The 25,572-nt window shown below is 34.7% G+C and overlaps 1 protein-coding gene across 1 annotated transcript in view; it reads right to left on the bottom strand.

The window, feature by feature from the left end:
* Positions 1–4,561: 4,561 nt before the first annotated feature.
* Positions 4,562–25,572, bottom strand: part of Dhc64C (dynein heavy chain, cytoplasmic) — a 275,177-nt gene continuing 254,166 nt past the window's right edge. The window contains exons 59-65 of the mRNA XM_089096466.1: positions 24,089–24,283; positions 21,731–22,040; positions 19,943–20,112; positions 17,509–17,637; positions 14,379–14,724; positions 8,834–8,930; positions 4,562–4,813 (exon numbers count right to left, since the gene is read on the bottom strand). Of these exons, the coding sequence (XP_088952592.1) occupies positions 4,645–4,813; positions 8,834–8,930; positions 14,379–14,724; positions 17,509–17,637; positions 19,943–20,112; positions 21,731–22,040; positions 24,089–24,283 (1,416 nt within the window). The 3' untranslated portion in view covers positions 4,562–4,644. The remainder of the gene's footprint in view (positions 4,814–8,833; positions 8,931–14,378; positions 14,725–17,508; positions 17,638–19,942; positions 20,113–21,730; positions 22,041–24,088; positions 24,284–25,572) is intronic.

Below are 25,572 nucleotides of genomic sequence, written 5' to 3'. Positions count from 1 at the left end.
GGATAAAAGCGTTTTTTCTTTTAAAACTTGCACTTGGAAGTTTCTGGTAAAAGGAGATTATAAGGAACAAAAAGTCAGGTTGTTGAAATGGAGCCTGAAAAAGGACAAAAAAAAAACTTTTTCTGATCGGCTTAAACTTTTATCCTGAAGCCCTTGGGCTGAGGTGGCCTCAACCCACTAAAAAAAATTGATTGCCTCAAAAAAAGGGCCAAAATTTTTCCCAACAAAGTTTGAAAGCAGAATCTAGAAGCCTCTAGCCCAAGGAGACCCTAATTTGTAAACGAATTTTTAGGTCGGAGTATTGAACCCCCTAGCCAGAAGCCATATAATCTCTGATCAGCTGGAAACTGTCAAGGGCTATTCCCTGGGCCAAATGAACCTCAGATTTAGTTGGCAGAGGAAGGAGGGAGGATATTAGGGGTCCTAGAATGGGTCCAAAGGTTTGTTAACTCTGTTCTGTTTGTAACTTATAACGTAAGTCCCTCGGCTAAGGAAACCCTAATGGGCAAAAATTAAAATAATTCCTTCATAAAATTTTGGAAGGTAATAAATAAAATTTAATAGTTTAGATTTAACCAGTTTTTAATATTTGAACAAGCGGATTTCTTAACAGCTCTTAAAACCAACAAGCTTATTTTTTAACAATAAAACAATGCTTTTTTTAGTCGTTTTTAGAATTATATTAAGTTTTTTTTTTTAGATAAAATGGAATTTTCAAGTGAAGTTCAATTTTTTTTCAAAAAATAAATCAAGTTCTTAGTAAATTTATAATTGAAATATCTAAATTGAAAAAAATTTGTTGATATAACAGTATTTAATATTAGAGCTATGTTTTTTTTTACTTAAAAAACAAATTCTCAGAATGTTTTAAAGTCTTTTTATTTAGCATTTCAAACTAGAGCCATTTTCGTTCAAGGTCAATTTCAATTTACTCCACTAAATAGACAACAACAAAGAAAATATTCCAACAGTCTCGATGACCTGCTATTTGGGAAACAGTCCTCGATGACCTGTTATTTGGGATAAAACTGGACATATTCATACTAAACTTCGCCTGGAATTAAATAGATAAGGAATAAGAAATCAACTCACCGACAGTTCCCACGAATTCAGCGATCTTCCCATCATCCGACAACCAAAATCACATTGAAATTGCGTCTACCTCATCGAGGAACCAACGCTAACTTAACATCACCCACAAATGAATAAAATCATATAACAACTAAAACTTATTTAACATTTACTCTTAATAAAAAAACTTTTCATCTGTTTCTTAAAGGAATCAAGTGTTCGGGATAGTCAGATCTCAGCAGGAATCGAGTTCAGAGCACGCTCCCAGTCACGGCCAGACACGAACGAACCGAGGGAGTAGCCGGAATCATAACATCCTTCCAGTTACGAACTGTGTACGGATTTACTTCCCTTACTAATTGAAGTACCTCAGAAAAACAACATGGGAGCACTCCAAGAGAGTATTGATATGCCAGCGAAGATAGGAATATAATATAAATATCCTTCATCTTCAGGAGATCAATGGGAGTGTGTAGTTGCCTGTAGAACCCTAGCTGCTCTCTCTTGAAGGTGGTATACAGATGCAAGTAAAGAAGGAAATGAAGACATCCACAGTGACGAACAGTAGCACACATAAGGATAAGTAAGAGAGAAGCATATAAGGCGGTGGATAGGAAATATTTGCTTTAATTTTCAGGTGATTTTGATTCTTATTCACGGGAAGTTTTGATTCTTATTACCTCAATACGACAATAGAACGAGAAATTTTTATCCAAAAGAATTCCCAGGAATCGGACATATCGATCTTGGGGGGGGAGGGCGACTTATGAGCATCTTAGTGCAGGAAGTTCAGTTATTGTGGGGCATCTCTTACTTCTACAAGAAGAATTAAGAAGTTGTAATGAAGGAAGAAGTTTTATTTTTACTTTTTTTAAATTAATAAACAAGGCTAGGGTAAATTTCAAAAATATTTAAATAATTTCGGAGACCACACTGCCTTTCCATGACGATAAAATAAAAGTTCAAAATAGGGATAAAATCATTTTTAATAGACAGTGTATAAAAATTCACAAAAATACCAGATATTTCGGTCACATATATACAGTGACAGTCATCAGTAGTAAAACTAAACTAAAACAATTTAAAACAAAAGTTTATATACGAAATCAAATAAAATTACATATTGTTTAATTCTCTAATTCTTTTCAAAGCAAAGGCAGAACCTAGCCTCTTTGACCTTCTTGGATTCGGTTCATTAGCGTTCGATGATATAACATTTGGACAAAGGTCAACTACATTGGGTGAATTGAACTTTACTCCGTCAGATTTTAATAAATTATCATAGATAGAGTTCAGCCCATATTCACCTGTATCCCGATTCAAAGCAATATTCTTGAATAAGATTTAAATTGTTTTAGTTTAGTTTTACTACTGATGACGGTCACTGTATATGTGACCGAAATATCTGGTATTTTTTGTGAATTTTTATACACTGTCTATTAAAAATGATTTTATCCCTATTTTGAACTTTTATTTTATCGTTAAAAATATTTAAATAGTTTTAAAATTAAAAGTCGCTTTTTATCTTAAAAATTTGAACTTTTGTCAAGTTTTAAAGCTTTTAGTAAAACTCTACTCAAAAATAAAGTAATAAGCTCTGTTGGTTTCAAAGTACAAATTTTATTTTTGGAATCAAAACAATGGTCTGGGGTACATGCAGACGCAGACATTCACAAAGATATTGAGAAACATTTATTTCATCTAAAACAGTAAAAAATAACAATTTTTTCAAAAATTAGACACTAATACGGACACTATTACTCTACATTGTGGGAAAGATGATCAGATTTAAAATGTTTGACTAACACTCAGTTGGCTCTTATTTCAAAACCTCTGGCTGGAGTAGATTATTGACGCTTAGTCAGAAGAACCAAGCAAAATTTCTTAAGAAAAAATCAAAAGAGAAGCTGAATCCAATTCTGTTTATTAACATTAATTTAATAATAAACAAATAATGTATAAGGCTACTTTCTCTATAGAGTATTTTTAAAAATTAAACCTGTAGTCTCATGATGAGTCTTGATCGAAGTTGGTTACGCTGGGTAGGCCCTGAACACGAAACCGAGAAATCTTAGAATTGTCCATGAAAATTGCTTTGTTTTCCTGTCTTTGTGGTTGAAAGAAGGTTTACGAAATAAGTGTATTTGTTGGAAAAAGAGCAGGCTTCTTATTTTTCTCTCTTTTTTACTACAACCGTTTTCGTGGCGAGTCTCCAAATTCTGCAACCTTGACTTAGATCGTTCTGCCACCAAGTTTGTTTTGCATGCTTATTTTTATGCCCAATCAGTACTATTCAGTTTTTGTCTAAAAGAAAATTGCGATCCTTAGCTTGTTTTTGCATCAAGTCAGGACTTGGCTCGTTTTCGCAGTAAGTCAAAACTTTGCTCGTTTTTGTACTGAGTAGAGCATTAGCTTGTTTTGGTACCAAATCATTATATATCTCGATTTTGCACCACATCAGTAATTTTATTTTGCAAGTGTTTTGCAAAATATATAATAGTGTCTAATAGTGACATATATAATAGTGACATAATATATAATAGTGTCTTGGGCTTAGTGTTTTTGCATGGAGCTCTTTTTGCACCGATTCAAGACTTAGCTCGTTTTTGCAACGCTTCTGTCTATAGCTTGGATTTTGTTCGTTTTTGTACCGTGTCAAAACTTAGCTCGTTTTAACGCCTAGTCAAGTTTTGAAAACTCACTTGCAATGATTAGGAGACATGAGATGAGGTGACATAGCATTGATTTATTTATATAAGATGACAGGATATACACGCAGTGCAGAGGACTCATAACGAATAGTTGAGCTTTTAGGTCTTGTTTAAGTTGGCAAGGCGTTAAAAACACCATTTTAACAGCAGTTTATGACCAAAAAAGTATCAGTCACATAGAGGTACATGCCTATGCAACCAGGTCACGGAGAAAGTAGTGAATCCGACAAATTAATATGGTAATCACGTAAAGATATGGCGGGTAACTTTATTGATTATGATATGATGTATTACGGTCGCAGCAGTAGCTGGAACCTGGTAAAGAGTGTATACACCCCCGTTATATATATATTCATCTTCCCTTATCGCTCCTCTTGGGGAATAGGTTCCACAAGAGATGAGCCTCCACACAAAACATGGCAGGTTTCGGTACACAATTGTAAAATGGTTACCATTGCCTTTACATAAGAGCGTATGGTAGTTGGACCTTTGATGATCGAAGGGTACCCTGCAGGGGCGTCGTTTGGGGGTGGAAGGGGGGAGCAGTTGCCCCCCCCCCCCAATAATGTGGAGAAAAAAATATTATACATCCAATGCCCTTTGACCATCCAGATATGGACCTCTCTTGCCCCTCCAATAAAAATACTGGAGATTCGCCCCGGGTGCCCTGCATACGTGTCAGACAATCTGGATCTGCCAAATAACAACATTTAACTTTTTACATTATATGTATATGTGACCGAGATTTTCCCTGAATGATAAAAATGATTAAGACTAACCAAGTTTACAATGATATTTTATTTCATCAACCACAAACACCAATTAGTTAAATATATTAAACCAGGAACAGGAACAACTATGCTTAGTCCAAGGCAGTGGATGCAATTACAGCTACACCCCTCTCAGAGAAAAATCGTGCGTCTCCCATGCTTTCTAAGGATAACTCAACAGTGAATAGCAGTTCTTGACGAGTTCCATTCAAATAAACCGGTAGACATAGTTTGGTATCGTCTTTCGTAGCCGTTGAAGACCTAAAAAGAAATATATAACGTAAAATCCAGAAAAAAAAGTTGCAACAGTCAGCGTGCGTGTGTACGTGTGAGGGGGGAGGAGCATATATCTCTTCACTAATAAATATCCAAAAGCTAAGCATTTGAAAGGGGACTTTTAAAGGCAAATGTTTTATCCTTTAGTACCTCACAAAAAGCTCTTACTTCATTTCTATCATTTTTATGAACCGTTCTCAGCCCCCTTGAGGATATCCTGCTTTTCGTTTGGTCAAAATTTGGATTGCTAAAAAGCATAATCTTCGGCAACCTGTCATTCTTCATCAGTGAAACGTATCTAACCGTCTTACCTTTTCTTTCATCATAGAGCCAGACAACGGCATTAGACCCTACTCTATGTAGAGCTAATTCTTTGATGTACAGTGACCCAGACCAGTACCTAAAATATCCTTCAACAATCTCTCTAGATAGTATCAAGCATATCTTCTTCAACTTTGAAAAGCACTCACGTTACAGAATGACACTCGAAAACCGTCACAACTGTGGCTTCTTAGTATTCTTTTCCTGGTTTTAAAACTTTTATTTCTAGTATTCTTTCAAACTTATTTCAGCTGAGAAAAAAACACGTTGCACCTTCCACTTATTCCTGATCTAAGCGACTTAATCTTCTTGACCTTAAAATTCGAACCTACTCTAGAACCCTTGACGCTCAAAAACTCCGAAAAATGATTAATGTTTCCTAGACTTTAATCTAGGAAACTCTTATTATTGGCATAATTGAAATCTAGGAGAGTTCCAAATTGCCAATTAATACTGTATTTTCTTGGAGTTTTACTACAACAGAACCCATGAAATAATCCATATAAACCGTGATAAAACACAACCTTGCTTGGTTCCTGATTCAACAAAGAACCAACTACTAACATCGCTTTACCCCTTTATTTGGCACGCTAAATAAGGATAAGCCTTTGAAAAGCTTTTCTATCCGCTGAACCCAATGCCTGTTCATAATCTATAAGCCTCAGATATAAAGGTGTTTGAAAAGCATATACTTCTAATTATTAATATAAGCGTAAAAATCTGGCTAACATTCCCTCTCCATTTCCTGACAACACACTGTTTTCACTGAAATGATATCTACATAATCCCATAGCCTAATAAGTGTTATAATACTGCACCATTTGCAGCTAACTGGAACTAAACTAATGCTTCTATAATTACCACATTCAGTCTTATCATCTTTGTTACACATGGGTTTCAATAATGTTTACCTAAAATCACCAAACTACTTATCTCTAATATTATACCCACCATATTTCAATATCTTTAGTTCTCTTTCTAACTAGTCCTTAGTAAGCACATCTTTGTTCACTTTTAAAACTAAAAAGATTCTTATTACGTCCTATACGATTTTTTACAACCTTGCATATGTCTGGCACTCCCCCAAAAATTTAAGCCAATCCCTCCTTATAGTTCTTTTTACTAGTTGAAACCAGGCTTCTACCTTTAACATGGATTAGTCCAGACTAACAACATAGTTTAAGTTCCTTAAAATACCCATAAAATATCGTAGTTTTATGGCGTTTGGCTGCACCTCCCACGTCCTCAGAATTTTCATATACAAAGCCCCTCTCTTCTATTAAACTTCACAAGCTGTTTTCGTGTAATCACCTCCTCATCAAATCTATTATTCTCCGATATTAAACCGATCGACCTGAACATATCCAACTGGTTTTCAAACCTCTTTATATCTAAAGAGGTTTACAAAGACTTTCAGTTACAAAACAAGAATCCTTATTTTGAGCCATTATAATTACCTGATAAGTAATTATCCTTAAAAGGAGAATAGATAATAGCATAACTTTTAGGAGGAACATGCCCCCCCCTCTCCACTTCTGTGGGCATCGATGTAAAAATAGTAGTTCGAAGAATAGCCTTTATTAGGCTATTCGCATATGCCAGGCTCTCGTGAATTTCACACAATCTGGAATCTATGCTGTTTTTTTTTGTCTAATAATAACATCATGTAAGAAAAAAATTGTTTAAAAAACAATATCCTTAAAACAAAAATAAAAAAGTATACCTTATTAAAAGTTCAAAATATTCGTGGCTTAAATACGAAATTTTTTGTGACGAAATTTTATACACTCAAGAAACTACCTATTCTTCAACCTTTAGAGGGGGAGAAGCGGGGGGGAGCATAAACACTCCTTTATGGGGGGAAAGGGGCACAAGTTCAGAAGCTAAAATGATGCTCTCTATAAACTGCGACATATTTAGAATCTGCTATAAAAAAAAGGTAGGTGATGTCTGAAACTCTTACTGGGAAAAATATTTTAAGAGGTATAAACATTTAAGGCTCAAATGAAGGCATTTGCCGTGTGGTAAGATTCAGTTCCAGACCAACGTAAACCACATGAAGTTTGCGAAACTAAGAAGAAAGACAGAGTTTAGAAAAAAAGTATACGTTCAATTTCTTGATTTGACATGTACTTATCAAGCTTCTTATAGCAGAGCTTACCAACTTACCAGTGGTGTCAATTCACGAACATTTGGGAGAGGGCGAAAATATATTTTTCAAGATTTATGGATCGGGAAGCCTCCCCCCCCAATTGAAGCCACTGCAGCTTACATTCGGTCAATTTCAGGGATTGGAGCTTTTTTCAAACTAAGTTTGCAGACGAAACAAACTTCTGTTTTCGTATAAATTCTAAATTTGTAACATCTTAGAGGAGTTGTCATTTGAAATGTTGAACTTACTTCCCAATGCCTCAAAAAGGGCCATGGACCATCAAAATCCATGGTAATATTTTCCCCCATGTCATTAGTTGACACTTAATTTTAAACTCGCATGTTCGCTCTTATTTCATTTTGCACAGTAAGAAAGAAAAACAACCTTTCATATTTCGAATACCATAAAAAAAGATTCCTCAAAATTAAGAAGTAAATACATGTGTTGTACTAATTGAACATGTTAATTGTAAATATTGTTTTGGATTTAACTTTGCCGTTTACTTATCATTTTTTTTACTGCTTAAAGTTACAGTGTAACCTCTTATTTTGAATTGCAGTATGTTTCTACGACCTCCGCCACTACCGCAAGAAATAATGTAATCGGAATAATTTTGATTTCCAAATGGGACCCTAACATTGAATTCAAACTGGCCTTGTACTTCCAATACTCTTTTTCAGGATAGCATAGAACTCTGTTTCGAGGAGGAATTTAGAAGTATATCTAACAGCTAATTTTTTTTTGTTTTCAAACTTGCCCTTTCAAGACTGTGCATTTCTCGAGGGATCAGGGAGATAGGCCAAGCTGCTATAATACTGAGAGAAGGATTTGGTACCAACCGCAGATAGTGGCTTGAATTCAATTAATAACCCAAAAATGGTCCAAAGCAGTCTATCTAACACAAATTGTTGGGGCTCCATATCTTGCTCCATATCTAGCATTTTTTTTTTTTAATTTTTTAATAATTTCCCTACCTGGCCTAGCTCTTTTGGTAAATTTACCCCTTCAAATCTATACTTAGCAATTAGAAGGGGAAGAGCCACATTCCTGTGCGGGCGTATAATTCAAAATCAAAATTTTCGATCGTGACAGCATTTTAAAACAAGATATTAATGAAGGTCAAAATTTTAATATATATTTAATTTTTACCAGTATTACTCTTTGTAAATATTAAAATAAAACTGCCGAACACGGCATGAGCTTTGTTTTTTAATAACATTTTTGAGTCAACAATTCTTGTGAGTTTTCTTTGCCTTTTTTTCACCTCTAAACTCTGAAAAATAGCCATGTTAGATCATAAAATTTTGATAATTATAGATAAGTATTAAAATAAACCAATAAAGAAACGATGTTTTCCAACCAACACACAGCTTCAAATACTTACTCCATTTTCATCAGATTTTACTTTTAAAATATCATCTTTGAAGTACCCATTTTTTCTGCGCCCTTTTTTCTTTCAGTTTTCTCTTTTCCTTTCAGCAGTGAAAATGAATTGAAAAGAATTGTGAGTGAAAACTGTCAACAATACTTACTTTATCCATTTCAAGGTAACAATTGGTATGTCAGTTAAGATCTCGTTCGTCAATCGTAATTTGTTGTCACTGCTAACTGCTCCCTGGAGTTTCAGTCCTTCAATGAAAAGAGAAAAGATTGAAAGATGAGCCTTTCACATCATATTATTGTTTCACAACGGTGGAAAAAACAAAAAATCTTTAAGTGCAATTTGAACATTGATGCGTACAAATCCTAGGGCTCATAACCAAAGGGCACATATCAAATTTTAATTATTTTAGAAGATGGCGAAAATAATAGCTGGTAGGTAGCTATTGTGCCTTACTGTAGTATATCTACTAAGTAAACTACATAACAAAGTGTCGGAGACGTACACCCAGCCAACAGCTAATCTGAAAACTACGACATCACGTTATAGGCGCTACACAGCGGGTACTGCCAGTTTCCTCAGTGACATGTCACATCAGTTAGTTCGTTTTGAATGCCCATAGAAGGGTATACGTTCAGATTTTGCCTGAAGGCAAGTGACAATTCTCAATAAATGTTTCATTAAACGGTGACAATTTTTATACGTAGTTTGGTAAGTACCCCATGTTTTGTCTCATAGCCCAAGAATCAAGGTGAAATTTTCAGGAAGCCTTTTTTAGAGGGGAATGGGAGACTTGGAATTTTGAGGGGAGGCGACCAATAATTTTTTCCGGTCCTCACAAAACAGTATACCCTACTGGTTTATTGTCTTTTTTCTTTAGTAAGTCTTTAGTATGTTTCTTTACTTGGTCAGGTATAATTTATGTTATGTTGTTTCTGAGCTGAACCGATCTCAACGTGCTTGTCTAAATTGCTATTGGCAATTTCCTATTTTTTTTGAAATAAATATTCAGGCTCCAGATAAGCCATCCGCTAAAAATATTTCTTCTTTATATGTTTATCAGGTTTGTAAGAGACAACGGGGAGATCCAGTCACTTCTTTTTTTCTCAATTTCTTACAAGAACTACTGGGGTTCCCAATTTTAATTTGTTTGATATCTGAAAGCATGACGAATACGATGCTAGCACTAACTCGCCTTCGTTACCGTATTCGTATACTTATTCGTTAGGACAGCTGATGAGAGTACCAAATGATACACATTTTTTTTTTCAGTTGTCCACTTTTTTTTTCCAACGGAGATATAATTTATTCACAAAAAAATCAACAAAAAAACATGAAGCCCAGTAACCTGGGCTTGTATTACCACTAAAAAAAAAAAAAAAAAAAAAAAAAAAAAAACATCCACTTACATCAGCAATATCTCTAATAGAAAATGGGGTCTGAGACCACAGCACCGGAAGAATATGACGAGCAACGCAGGCCTCGCAAACACTCTAATCGGCCTTCTATACATACCAACCTGTCTCGTTAAATGCCCATGGACATCAGCAGCTGTCTCAAACATATGACGCATTGGAGCAATATTATTAATAGTATCATACATTGGTTGAAGCTTATATTATAAGCACAACCCTGAAAACGGTAAAATGCGGATTCACGGATAAAAATTTCTAACTAAGGCAAGTCTATCGATTCCATAAATAACATGCACAGCTGAATTCTGGAAAACACGCAAAGGTTTCAGGTGAACATAAAATTTTCCAGACCAGACAGAAAAACAGTATAGTAAATAAGGATGGACTAATGAAAAATATAAAAGACGCAAAACTTTCTCCGGAAACTGATGCTTTAGGTTCCTTATCATACCTAGATTCCTTGCTACTTTCGATGATATACACTGTAAATGCTCTCAAAAACTTAATATTTCATCAATTGTTACGCCTAGGTATTTCACTGACTTCTGACGTCTTTTTGTCGAGTCTCCTACTGTAAGATCTTGCAACCAGGGGTAATATGAAGTTGATCTGCCTCAAACAACGAAACCCGTTTTGCTGTGATTTACTTTCAGCTTGTTTAGCCTTAGCCATTTCTCCACTTTTTTTTATATCATTACAGTGTCCCTAAAAGCTGAGCTTCGGTGCGCTCCGTAGCTGAAAAATTCGTATCATCAGCAAACAGGACAAGAGATTTCCTAGGTTTATTCGTTTCGTTTCCAATTCCAATATTTGTTGTCAAATCACAGGTTGCTTGATGGATGTCATTAATATATATTGAGAAGAAAAGAGGGCCGAGAGGGGACCCCTGGAGACACCGCAACGAACATGGTAATCATTTGATTTCGCATCTTTCAGTTGCACATTCATAGATCGGTGACTCAAGCCCTTCGTTTATATAGTATTTTTTCAAAAATTCGAGACAGAATAGGGAGTAACGAAATAGGTCTCTAATTGCTGAAATCTTCTCGGTGACCACATTTATGCAATGGCACTACTCTGACATGTTTAAATTCATCTGGAAATTCATCTTCTTTAAAGCGACCATTCATTAAATCAATGTAACACGGCAATATCACGGGTAAAAAGTACTTCACTATTTTCAGAGACAGCACCTCCGCTCCAGCCGCTCTATTTCGTATTTCACTCACAATTTCTGCCACCTCTGCTGACTAGTGTCCGAAGAAAAAGATTAGTATCAGTAGGGACAGGCAAGTACTGCTCAAAAGAACCATCTCCTGGCCGGTTTTCAACATGCAATTTAACCTTTTCCCCAATTTGAGAAAAGTGCTGAGCCATTTCGTCGGAAATATGACTAGCACCGTGATTTCCACTCATTTCTGGTAATACCGCTTTCTTTTCACCAATAGCTGATCTAATTAGTCTCCAACGTCTTAGATGGGTTTCCATGGTTTTCTTGAAATTCGTTTTTAAAATATCCATGTTTCGCTTTCCGCAATAACTTATTTAGAGCAATATTATATTTCCTGTAGATTTCATGGTCAATATCACAATCACTCAAAACACTTATCATATACAGTTATATGTCTTGTATTTACAGAATACCCAAGGTCTTTCGTCATCTATGGTTTCCTTGGAATATCTTTCTTCTTTTTAGTATGAGCTACCTTCACACAAGTTTCCTCAAGAAGTGAAACCATTCTCCTATTCCACTGCACTGGTCCATTTTCTCGGAATAAGAATGACGCTCATCTAGAGAGGTCCAGTCGGCTTTTTCTAATACAGATTTAAATTTAGACAATAAATTCTGGTCAAAATATGTTCTAACGTTTTGGGATTCACGAGATTGTGTCGATGTTCCCTGCAGCTGGCATGAAAGCATGACGGCACAGTGATCGGACACATCATTTACAAGTACACGCGGGGTATGGATCTTAAAAATCCTGTTCATATTCACAAAAATGTTATCAATAAGCGTCGCAATAGTTACAGCTATCCTCGTGCAAATATTAATAGATGGGAACAAACTATGACTCAACTTACTATCACAAAAAAGACGAGAATCTACATCATCCTTATTTAAATCAACATTAAATCCCCCCATAATCACGCATGGATCAATTGAAACCGGCAGCTTTTCCAATTGCTCCTCCAACAATTCCAAAAAACGGGATAGAACTGGATGGAATTCAAAAAAAGAAAAAGAAAAAAAGGCTCAGTGTTTTCGAAGTTCAGATTGCAGTCTCTGAAAGAACAGTAACTGAAAGCATAGGAGAACAATAAGTGCTTTAATGCTAGATCTGACAGGTAAAAAGTGGAGGGGGTAGGCCCTCTGACCCCCCCCTGATCTCAAGACTTACACATTTTCACCTATGGTTTCACTTTTAAAAGGGAAATTGTAAAAACTTGGCTTGATTGATCTGGGTTTGGAACAGTTTGCACATAGGTTGCGTATCTTGTAGGAATGTGCTATTCAAGCACAATTAGGCCAACAGCCTCTTCTTAAAATGCTCACATTAGCTGGCATTTTTTTAAGAAGGATGCTATATTGGAACTTAAAACCAAATGAAACTCAACCAAAAACCAATCCAGTAAATGGTAACAAAACCCAAAATTTTTTTTTTGCGAAAAATTACTTTTTTTTATAGAAATTGCAATTGTCCATATTTTTATACTTGATTTGAAATCAATTTCATCCCTTTTCTGATTTTTCTTAGAGGTCACAGTCAATTTCAATTGCAAGTTGAAATCCATGGAAAGGTCTATGCAGCACTTTACCAATGGTAGAAGGCGTTACTCCATTAAAATTCAGCTGAAAATAAATATTGGTACAAAACAATTAAGCTAATTACTTAGTGACAGCCTAGTGGTAAGCATAAGTACTAACTTTTGCATAAAAGCCTAAACTTCACCAGTATTCCCTTATGTCCCATTCATAATGGGATGTTACTACTACGAAGTTTTGACTAGCACTAATTTGAGCCAATCAGATTTTCCATAGAATTTTCCGATGAGTTGAAAAATTTTATGAAAAATTCTGATTGGCTTAAATTAGCGACAGGTAAATCTCGGTATTAGGAAAATCCAATTGTGAATGGGACATTGGCAAAAGCTGCTACAATATTCCTACAGCAAAAATTAAACTAAAATTTTCTCAGTATTTAGTACTGACTAGTGTGGACAATAGCGTTCATCATTTGGTCGTCCTCAAAATCGAACAAGAATTCGAACAAATATTGCTGGGTGAGTTTTTAAATCTAATCACAATGATTCATTAACCTAATTAACAATATTTTTGTTGTTGCAATTAATTTATCAAGGAGGAGAAGAACTATAGATTAGGAACGCTTTTTTGACTGAGGAAGCCTTTTTTCTTTTATTCAAGTGACTCCAACGACAAGTTCCAGAAAAATTAGAGCTCTAATCACAAAAAAAAAAGAATCACTTTATGTAATCGATGGTTGATAATTGCCAGAAAGCCAGTAGCTAATCTGAAAACTGTGATATGATGCTAACGTGCGAACGGGTAACAACAACAGTTTCTCAAGATCAGATACTTACAATCGATTAGTCAGATAGCTTTTGGAGGCTCATAAGGAAGAATGTATTTTTCCTTTTTTCCCCCTAAAGGCAAGCAACTATGTATCATTATAGAGATAGAATGTAATTGCTAGGTTTAATACAGAGGTGTCGAATTGTACTCAGTTTCGTCAGTAGTTTTTCTTTCCTTTTTTTCTAGGGTGGGAGGGGGTGGAGGGTGTAAGGCGACTTAAAACTTTAAGGAATGGGGAAACTATTTTCTTTGGGCCTTACGAAACAGTCGACCCTACGTTTTTTCCTTTTTTATGCCGTTCGTTTGATAGGTCCCTTGGCTAGTAACTATTAAGAATAAAGAGAAAAGTTCCATATAGTTTAATAATATTATTTTTCTATTAAGTTACTTTTTTTTATTAAGTCGTTCTTAAGTAATATTTAAGAAAATTTTAGGTACACTTATTTTATGTTTTCATAATTTCTTATTATTGTAATACATAGCTCCAGAAAATCCAGCTACAGATAATACCTTTAAATAAGGACCCTCCCTCCCCCAAACAAAATGGGACTGGTCTAGAAACTGAAAAAACTTCCTGGTAAAAAAAAAAAAAAAAAAAAAAAAAAAAAAAAAAAAAAAAAAACGTTAATAGTATAAGATGGTTGATTTAAGGTGTTCAGGTCTATAAGAAAGAAGGAAGGAAAACCTACCAGTAACAATGAATCCATCATCCTCATCTAATTCAACTTCAAGAGCAAGATCATCCAATGACCATCCATTGGCTTGAGCAGCACACTGACGCGTGGCAGTAAGCCAGGCCTCTGGGTTGAAAAGCCCACCAATCCATACTCTTATCATTCTCAGTTCATTTGCTCCCCCACTTGAAAAGGCTTGAACCACAGACGACAATTGGCGGACACGGTTATTAAAATCAGTCATCCATTGGGCAACGGTAACCCCTTTAGGTGCTGTGTATTTCTTCCAAGAACTCGGAACTATGCCCTTAATAAGATCGCTCAGCAGTTGACGCAGGTAGTTGGTTTGTTTCTTCTCAAGCTAAAATATTGGTTATGTCATAATGAATTGAAAGTAACACAAATAAAATCACAAAAAGCTAATTTTGGCAGAAAAAACATGTTTACATAAAATCAGAAGAAAAGAGAGATATATGGAGAGAGGGGGAGAAAGAGAGAGAACGAGAAATTAGATTTTTTTAACATCTAACAATTTCTTAATACTTCGATCTGCTGAAAATTGCTTTACCTCATTGTTTTATCCTTATCCCTTGTGGAAATTATCAATTCTATATAAAATGAACGGGATTGGAGGGGAGGAAGGGAGTTTGGGTATATCATGAAATTTCCCGTTAAGAGCTGTCTATATACCCTTTTCTCCGCTTGAAAATTGTGTGTATTTCAACTGAAGCACATTTTACCTAACAAATTGTGCCAGAAACAAGTCACTAAACAGCTAAAATGACAAGAAATTCCGGCCTAACATGGGAGTTGGGATCAAAAGATTATGGGACAATAAGAAAGATTGCAAAATATACAAAACTGGGAATGACACACAGAGAGAGATTTTTGTAGGGGGGGGGGATGAGTTCTGAAACTAATGTTGAATGTGTGTTAGCTGTTTTTTTGTTTATTTGCTATTTTTTTGTAGCCATGGCCCATGTGGCTTTAGAGCATTATATATTTATCTATCTATCTATATCTATCATGTGTGCGACATTTTGTGTAATTATGTATATTAGTTTAATGGTATTATGCACCTTATTATGTTTTTGTTTTGTAACATTGCGTTGTTATGGTTAAGTACTATATTTTGTTATGAATGTTATTATCATGTGCTATTATTTGGTGCGACTTTTCATTTTTTGCCATGGCCCAAAGCGGATTTTATTGCAAAAAATATCTATCTATCTATCATGTGCAATAAAAATTAAACCTTTGTTGAACAAGAAATTTCAAACAATATATTTTACTTTAAGAAGTAAGGATAAAATTCTTTTTTGTGATTAACACAATAATTATCACTTAGCTGTAATAACTGAGTCACATTTAGATATAAAGGGGGAAAACGTGCCAATAAAATACAAAGATAAAACCGGCAGTAAATTTGGTTTATACACATGTCCAACGCTCCTTGGTGCAAAAAAAAGACGCTTTCATTCTGTTATTAGCAGTTTATGATTTTATTCTTACTGTTAATAAGTTTTTTAAATGTAGATATGCTCTAATTCAGAAAAACGAGCACTCCATTACTTTTTTTTCAATGGAGACATAATTTATTCACAAAAAATCAACAAAAGAAAGCATAAAAAAAAGGCATTAATTTACATCAGTGCATTCAGGTTCCCATTTCACAACAAAACAAAACAAAAAAAAAAATATATATAAAGCATAATCTACATGTAGAACTACTTGAGAAAAAAAATGTGTTCACTTAAGATAGTACAGGTATATGTTAGCTGGTACTTGTTTGTTAAACGAAACACACTTAAAAATTACGCTGTGTAAGATTTGACAGAATCTGGTTTGACTCTCTAGGATTGGTTATGATTTGCTTATTTTGAGTGAGGAAAACTACGATGTATGTATATTTTAATTAATATATATATTATATAGAGGTTGTTAGGGGTTAAGTATTTAATATAATGCGTTCTACGCGGCCTGCTTTTCATAATTCTTTGTCGTAGTTTCTATAATTTTGTTTCTACAGTATTCTATTCATGTTTTGGCATATTTCATTAGGATTAACCTAACTTCACTTCTTAGGTGTGTTTCTTTAACAGACAAGTACCAGTGAGCTATGTTAATGACGTGGTCGATACAATAGGAGGATCAACTTGTCGACCTCCAATCGACTTTAGCTTATTTGAAAACAATTAAGTCAAGATTTATTTCGTTCAACTTACAACAAAAAAAAAAAAATTCCCACAAAACATCTCAATTTCAGATACCAGGTGAGGCGGAAAAACACCTGATTTTGCTGCAAGAATAAGTAACTAAGTGGCCCAGCTCAGAAGATAATTTCTTGTTCTCCTGAAATCGTACTTACCAGAAAAAGGTCATAATTTTCACTTCTATTGCCTTTTTTTTGTAATGAAGCACATTAAAATAACACAGAGCTGCACCCTAGTTACAAAAATAATGGGAAAAACACCAACTTTTTCTTCATTGCCAAGATTTCAGGCATAATTTAATGAGTCTCGGTAGGTGTCTCGGTAGTTACGGTAATTTCCTTTCATTTGAAGTTAGACTTGATTATCGATACTATTTCTGCTCGTTTTAGCTTTCATTTATTCGTTCAATCATTTCTGTACGTTTTAAATTAGACTTATTATATGGTTTTAATTCTGCCCGTTTTAAATTTTTAATATCATACTCTTAAATTCTCATTCACACTTAAATTCACACTCTTTAATATCTTTTAAATTTTTAATATCACAAATCTTATTATCAGGACCCGATTGCATCCAGGATTTTGGTTCAATTGGTGGAAGAAGGGGACAAAATGGAGCATTTTTATCTTCTTCCTCTATTGAACAACGTTAAAGAACGTCTTTCCATGCAATTTTATCACATTTGAAAGATGAGAACTGATGGCAAGCAGCCGCTTCAATGAGTGCATATTATCTACTCTACTTAACAGTACGTCAGACAGGATCATGTATTCACAATAAGAAGATACGAATTCCAGAAAGCCCCAACTACTGGTTCAGGAAAAGAATGTTTGGTATCATTTATAACAGATGACCAAGAAATGATAACATAATAAATATGAACACAATTTATAAAAGAAAATTCAAAAGATAACGAAGGAAATAATTATTACCTTACAGATAGCAAGCACATCTTGCAGATCTTGGCGTATTGAATTTAATAGTCGGGCACCAGTGTTGACTTCACGCTCAAAGTAACGGAACATCGGGTCCTTGATAGAATCAGCTGTCTTGCGTAAAGGCTAGAATACATTTTTATTCTCATAAGAGTAGAATATGCATAATTTAATCAGAACAGATACATTATTGGGTTAAAATTCTGCAATGTGAAACAGATGGCAATACTACTACTACTAAGAACTAAGTTCAGCTCCAAACCGCCCGAAGCCAACATAACTACGTAAGCTTCTCCTCCCTCCCAATCTATTTAATGCCTCCCTCTTTAGGCCCTCACAGGAAGTTGCCAGTTCCCTTAAAACTTTCCTTACCTCCTTTCACCCCAACCGAAGACAACCTCCTTTTCGTTTAGCCCTATATGGTTGGCCGAAAAGGACAATCTTTGACAATATGTCATCCTTCATCCACAGAACCTGCCCTGGCCATCTCAACCTTTCTCTCATTCTAGCCCTAGAAAGCGGGATTGAACCATACTTTTCGGACGGTTAACTGTTTAGATACGGTCAGTAGATTCAGGTACCCAAAACAATCCGTAGTTAATTCTTCTGGAAAACATCTAGTAAATCTTCCTCCGTTTTTCGGACTGCCCATGCTTCAGAACCATACTTCACCACTGTCATCACTGTAGCATTCAATGGTCTAATCTTGGTTCGCAGACTTATCCTCCTATTCTTCCAAATTTTTCTAACTGTGAAAAAACACCCTGGGCCTTGGCTAGTCTACTGTTAACATCTTCACTGCCCCCAAGGGCGGATCCAGGACTTCTTTTTAGGGGGGTGGTGCAAAATAGGTTGATCCGATAAACTTGCGTTAGGAGCAAGTTTAATTAACGCAAACTTGCATTAATTAAGTAAATTACACTGCGTTAATTAAGTAAATTACACTACTTTAGACTACATTAGAGGGGGAGAGGGGGAGGGGCGCCCCCTCGCCCCCTGGACCCGCCACTGACTATACTCACCATCTTTGCTAACAATACTACCTAGGTACGTGAAGTTGTCTACAAAATCGATCTTTTCGTTACCCAATGTCATCTTTTCATCTTCACTTATTCCTAGCTTTAGCGACTTAGTCTACTTATCATCAATTTTCTAGAACCTATTCTAGTACCCAGAAAACTTTTAAAAGTTCATTCATTTTGCTCACACTTTCATCTAAGATACTTAAATCATGAGAATAACATAAGTCCAGGAGATATTTTCCTCCCCATTTGATTCCCTGCTCTCCCATTGCCTTCAAGTGCTCCTTAAGAAAAACCCATCAAATGATCCATATACATGGGGATAGAACACATGTTTGAAATCACTAGAAATATACGCTAAAAAATGGCCCCAAAATGACAGAAAGGTATTTTAGACGTTATAGCTGAATTACTTTTTGATAAGCCAACCGTATTAGCCACCTGTCAAGCATAAAGGCTGTATCAAACGCTTTCACACTTATGAGAAAATACCCAAAAGAGTTGAAAGATCTCAAAGAAGGGAATAGCAAGGTAATATAGATGAATTGAAATGTTAACTTTGGTAGATGAAAGGGCTGAACAGATATTTTTATGAGGGCACGGGTGCCTCAACCATCAAAAAGTACATTTTCGGGACGAAATTTTCTAACTTATCAATAGAGGCCCTTAAGACCGATATGGAGGGAGGATTTATCCCTAGCATTCCTACGTTTGCTGTAACCTTGGTTAATTCGCTAACAGCGTATTTGGTAGGCTCTGTTGGAAGAAATAGCATCCCAGTAGATTGAGTCTTTCATAGAAGAAAAGTGCCTGCTCTTAACATGATTATCCTTTTTGTGCATGTTTGTGCTTTTTACTGACCTTTCTTTTTACTTTTACCATCCGTGCGACAAGGGGTCAAATAACCCAAAATTGTAAATAGAGTCGCAACACGCTCCCTAGTTCTAATTTTGCTATCGAATCGATTGACAGGGCTCATTTGTCTATGAAGTTCAGAAGAAAACTCAATATTTTTTAAGTATCATATAATTTAGAGGCAAGGAAGTTATAATTTCAAATTATATATATATATATATATATATATATATATATATATATATATATATATATATATATATATATATATACATATATATATTTGATTATATGGCCTTTGGCTTTTAAATACACGCATTTGTATGTATAGTTTATTTTGACATCTTGCATCTTTTCCCACCTCCTTTTGTTCAGTTCATTTCCAGTCTGCAGATCTCCTTTAAGATGGGAATTTTTTACTTATTCCTTTATCACGCAGATAAACACGGATATGGTGATTCATATACATTTCACTTATTTCTTAAGGAGTCAGTCGATTTGGCAACTATGGCATTCATTCCACGAGATGTAATACGTAGTAAAACAGTACTCACAGTTAACCCTTTCGGTAATAGATTAAGCCAAGAGTTAGCGATTTGGGATATAGAGGTCATCCATGATGGTTTAGAAGAATCAGTAGCAGCGATCATGTCCTCAACGCCATCTTCAACATCGTCTTCATCTAGAGACTGCATTTTCAGAAGTTTTGAAAGCATATTATTACCTGAAAATTAGGATAAATGAGGACTATATTGCTACGAGAATTTCAAATTTTAGTATTTCTATAACCACGTAGCTTCTTAGTAACACACAACTGAAATCATTATATTGTAGACAAGTTAGAGACACACTTGAAATCCAAACGCCCAAAGCTTTTCAGTAAAGCTGATTGGTCGTTCTCGCCGGGAATTTTGAAAAGACAATTGTCATCAAAAAAATTTCTATAGAGATCTCCATATGGATCTATCGTTCTAGGACGAAATAATAAAAGAAGAATCTTATTTGTAAAAAAAAAAAAAAAAAAAAAAAAAATGAAGCATAGAGATATTGTAGCAAGCTGGGCAATTTTCACAATAATATATAAAATTATAAAATGTCAAAAAGTTACTACATTAGAAGAGAAAAACAAATATATTCAGAAAGGTCCATAAAACTGGTGATATGAAAATAATTATAATGATAATACTATTCATTTTTTTTATTTTTTCTTTCTACAAGCAGTAGCTTCCCATCTATTTACTTCCATTTGTAGAACGATTAATAAGGTTTCCAAACAAATGGCCACAAAAAGAAAACAAAGCAAAAAACAAACAAAATGAAAGAAAGATGTTTTATATGCCATTCCTCCCAAAATTGTGAGTTTCCGACGGAACCATCTTTCCGATCCAAACTGGAAACAACAGTAAACAACATTATATTTGCATTACTCTCATACCTTTTTACCACCTTGAGGCACTATCTTCCAGAATAACCTTTGTGCGGGCTTTTCGTTTTGGACAGCTATTTATTATGAATAGCCGCTTTCAGAATAATAAAACTTCAATGTTCTTGCAATACGAATACATTATTTTAAGTAAAAATACAAAATTATGTTTCATTAATAAATCCCAAGGAGACAAAAGGTAGGACCGTAGGCAAAATTGGATCGGTGGTCATTGCACGATCAATAAATTAAGAAGTGTCTAGTTTTCCTTGGATAACAAATTCTAAATTGAAAAAGGTCGGGCATCCCCAGTCAAAGCAAATATTTAACAAATAAGGCGATCCTGCAGGGCTTTCCCAAAAAGGCAAAACTATTTGAAAATAGCTCAGTCCCCCGTTTTGCCTACAAGTCTATTGGACATTGTCTGTCATTCCAGTGGGGTTTCTCAGTAGGTAAAAACCATGTTGATAATACAAAAATCAACAAAATGTATATTTGAATTATCAACTTGGTGAAAGTAATGAAAGACTTGAGAGCCATGGCTAATTACAGTAAAGCCAAGACAGATAGTCTTTGTGAGAGGCAAAGCTGGCATAACCTTTTTCAGAGTTGTATGAAAAATAATTAATTTCACTTCTTAACGATAGTCTATCAGGGCATAACTAAGGTAGATTGGCATACAGTAAGGATACTGTTTGTTTAATAGTTTAACAACTAATATAAAGAGCCAGAATTCGAAAAAAGGGAATTTACTTTTGTGTTATTTTTATTATAAATGGGCATGATTTAGGTCTTTTGACAATCACACTTTAACATTATTTGTCAATATTAAATGAGCACAAAAGGAAAACAATACAAGATTAGTTAAGAAAGAACTACCCCTAACAAAAAAGACCTAAGTCACAGCCACAATACGTACCTCTACTGATCAGTAGAATCTTCTCTGCATCGTTAGACAGCCCTAGCCATGATGGCGTCTGAATATCTGGCAAGGAATTGATCCAATCCACATACTGCTCACGTCGTATCCCTTCTGGCATATTTATCCCTTCGCTAGCGACTAGAGAGAAATCAGCTTCAAAAGATTTGGGAGTGAAAAGCTGATTCAAGAAGGTTACCAGAAGACGTTGATCAAAATCGTTGTCTATTTTGCCACCGTAGATGGACTGACTGAGGAGACGGATCAATGCTTCCCAGGGAACTCGTTCAGGAGACAAATTGGTTCGACCCTGGAATTTTTTGTTTAATTTAACTTTAAAAAATAAAGAAAAACATAACAAAACAAGGGACAACTTTTGTTTTGTATGATTTTAAACAGAAAAGTTATTTTCAGATTATTTTCAAATATTCTGATATTTTCATTATAGTTCAGAAAAAAATAGAAAAATGGAAAGAAAGTAAGAAATTAGAAACTACAGAAAAGCCACAGTAAATTACAATTCTGAAACTTATCAAGGAAACTTATTTATTCGATACAAATTACGAAATAAAGAAAAAAACATAACAACATGAGGGATAACTTTTTGTTTCCAATATTTTAAAATCAGGAAGTTACTTTCAGATAAAAAAAAAGAAAAACGGAAAATAAGTGAGAAAGAAGGAACTACGAAAAAGAACCAGTAAATTGAAATTCGGAAACATATCCAAGCCCTGCAATAGTTTTATATGCATCGATAATACAATGTTACGAATATTGTCGGATCGACGGATTAAAAAAAAAGAAAAAAAAAAAGAAAACGAATTTAGCCCAACCTTTAAGGGTTGCAATTGAACACTTTTCTTGACATGAAAGCTAAGATTGACTAGAAATGGACCCATATACTGAAAATCAAACAGGACTCCCATTCAAACAAAAATGTAAAAAGGGCATTAGGAGTATATCAATCAATCAATAAATCTTAATTTATGAAGTAAAATAAGAAAACAATATTTTTGCAGGACTGTTCGTAGTTTGCTTCTATAAATTATCAATCTCCATTATGTTAATGATTGCTGAACAGAAAAAAAACTAAGAAGTGAAAGGGTAAATTTTTCATCCCTGTAGATATTTCGTACCAGAGGCCGAATGAAAATTCGGCCTCTGGTACGAATGTACCACAAATACGTACACGTACACAAATTCGTACAAATACGTACGAATGTGGTACGCGACAAAACCATAGTCAAATGAAAATTCGACAAGAAACTATACGAAAGAAATCTAATAGCATGAAAGCGACAGTAAATCTTACCAAACAGGCAGAAAAATAAAGATGGATTGAAGAGAAAACAAATATTCAGCTATTCAAAATTGTCGTTCGTCAATTTGATCTAGTGATAGTAGGAATTCTTCATTTCTTTAAGCTAGACTAAAGAACCTTGACCACCCTTATTATGACAAAAATTTCAGGATGAAATTGGATGCTTTCTATTCAGAAAGAAAATCAACAGTCGAAATAGCAAAATGATATCCGCAGAAACAAAATCATATAAAACATCCGTGGAAACAAATTAGACATAAAATAAGAAAAGGAGGAAGAAAACCAAAACATAAGACAGTAAATACGAAGAAACAGAATACCGAATTGTTAATCAAGAATAAAACAAAATAAACAACGGAATACATAACGTAATTATGGTCCTTAATGTAGACAGAGAAAAATATTTTCTAAGAAAATCTAATTTTTCGAAAATCTTCTTAATACAGCCATGCCCAGCTGCCAAAAGAAGAAGCATCTGAATTTTACTTGTTCTTTCTACATTGGAGATATCATTGAGTCAGCTGACCACATTTCTCAATGCACAGGAATTGAGTTAGAAGAAAAATAAAATGTAGTAGAGGGCTTCGCTACGATAGCCATTTCAATCAACAGGTAAGTTTTCTTGAAATACAGTTTTTTGATTTAAGAGGTCAGTTGAGGATTCATTTAACCTTATTTCTTGATAGAAACATCATACCTAACTTTTGACACTTGGGGCCCATTCAGGATTAGATTTTTACAAATGCTGAGACACAAACACTACGAAAAGCTGGTTCCAGTTTGTCAGCCATAGCAAAGTTTAAATCCACTGAACTTTCATTGTGTTTCTACTGAACTACAGATGCTAGCTACAGTTCTATCGCAAAAGGGTTTGGATTCAGCTGATTCCGAATTACCATTGACCAAGTTATAATTTTTAGTAAGATCTTAGTGTAAATGGACCCCTTAGCAAAGCGGAAATGGTGTCCATAAGTAAAATCAAAAAAGGAAGAACATAAACCAACTTTATTATTTACGATATAGTAATTGATACTTACTGAGGCAGCTTGATCAATCCACGTGTCTAGCGTGTCGCATGCCACTTTAAGGTCAGCTTCATTGAACTCGTATTTTTTAGCCCACCCAAGGGGGGTGTACCGAAGACGCTCTTGAATAATTGCATGAAGCCATGCCAACAGGAAATACAATCTTGCACGCTCATTAGGGGCCCGCATGATACGCGATGCTGGAATCTAAAAACAAAAAGAAGAAAGCGGTGAATATCGTCACAGCAACAGCAATATACTATCACTAGAGATGAAGAGGGAGAAAGGGGGAATTATTAATTACATTAATGACCCACTATTGCCTATAAAAGGCAACCATCTCTTTTAGAGCACCAAAAATTCCCTATTTATCAAATATTTTATCCTATTAACCTCTAAGGAGCTTTCAAGAAACACGATATATGAAACTAAGAGAGGAAAGAAAATAATAAATGAAAAATAACATAAAAAGGATTTTGTCAGCCAGTGGCAAAACATGAAGACGAATAACAAGCAAATATTTCGACAAGAACCTCCGCCAAGTCATCCTCAATGCTAAAAAAAAAACAAAAAAAAACAACGAAAATCTAACCTTTCGAAGTTTCTAACCTGACAAACGACAGAACAGACACAGAATATTTTCTTAGAATTTATTTTCGAGAAACACCGATCTATCCTCCCACCTTCGGCACCAATTAGTAGACTTACTATGCATTAGAATAAACTAAACCCGTCAAATGCCCTAAGAACACACTTACAAACTTTTTCATTCCCTATTTCGCTACTAGATTTAATAATCAATCTTTTTTTTACGCTTTCTTTGTAATTATAATAACAAAAACCAATTTAGCGCTCATTTTTTACTACTAAATAAATGAATACGAACTGCCTTTTCACACTATGGCTTTCCCTTTTATAGACAATCCCCTGCTAAAACTACAGGATAAATAACAATCATTTATTCAGTGTTAGAATGGCAGTCTTTAACTTGCCTTGGCTATGATAATTAGCAAGAACTATTTAAGAAATGTTTTTTTTTTTGGATTTTCTCTTTAATTTATTCGTAAACGGAATCCACACATTTAGTTTCTTTGCTATATATACAATTCATTTGTTTCTTTTTATAGATGTGAAGCATTTTTTTGTTCGAATACGACAACTTCCCATCAAGAAAGGTCCACAAAAAATTTGGTTAAAATATTGTAATAATTCTGGATTACTGTAATTATCCACAAAATAATAGCGGTACAGAACCGAATACTTCAAAAATAATTATTTGACCTTAAGAGTACACAAAGGCCGTAGCATAATAATATGAAAGCTACGTATGGCACTAAAGCAATTTGGAGGCTTGAAGTAGCGTAACAGGAAGGAAGAGCTTCACCGTTTGGCTTAACCTGGCAACATCTCATGTTTTCATTATTTTATAGGAGAAAGAGAAAAAGGTGAAGATTTCTCAAGGAGCTTTTTTAGACTTAAATTAAAAAAAGAGATAA

Source organism: Artemia sp. Qi Xiang Cuo, chromosome 11, assembly GCF_049724085.1.
Source record: "Artemia sp. Qi Xiang Cuo chromosome 11, ASM4972408v1, whole genome shotgun sequence".
Classification (NCBI taxonomy): Eukaryota; Metazoa; Arthropoda; class Branchiopoda; order Anostraca; family Artemiidae; genus Artemia; species Artemia sp. Qi Xiang Cuo.
The sequence above is the reverse complement of the archived record's forward strand: the minus strand, read 5'-3'. Positions and strand labels throughout refer to the sequence as shown.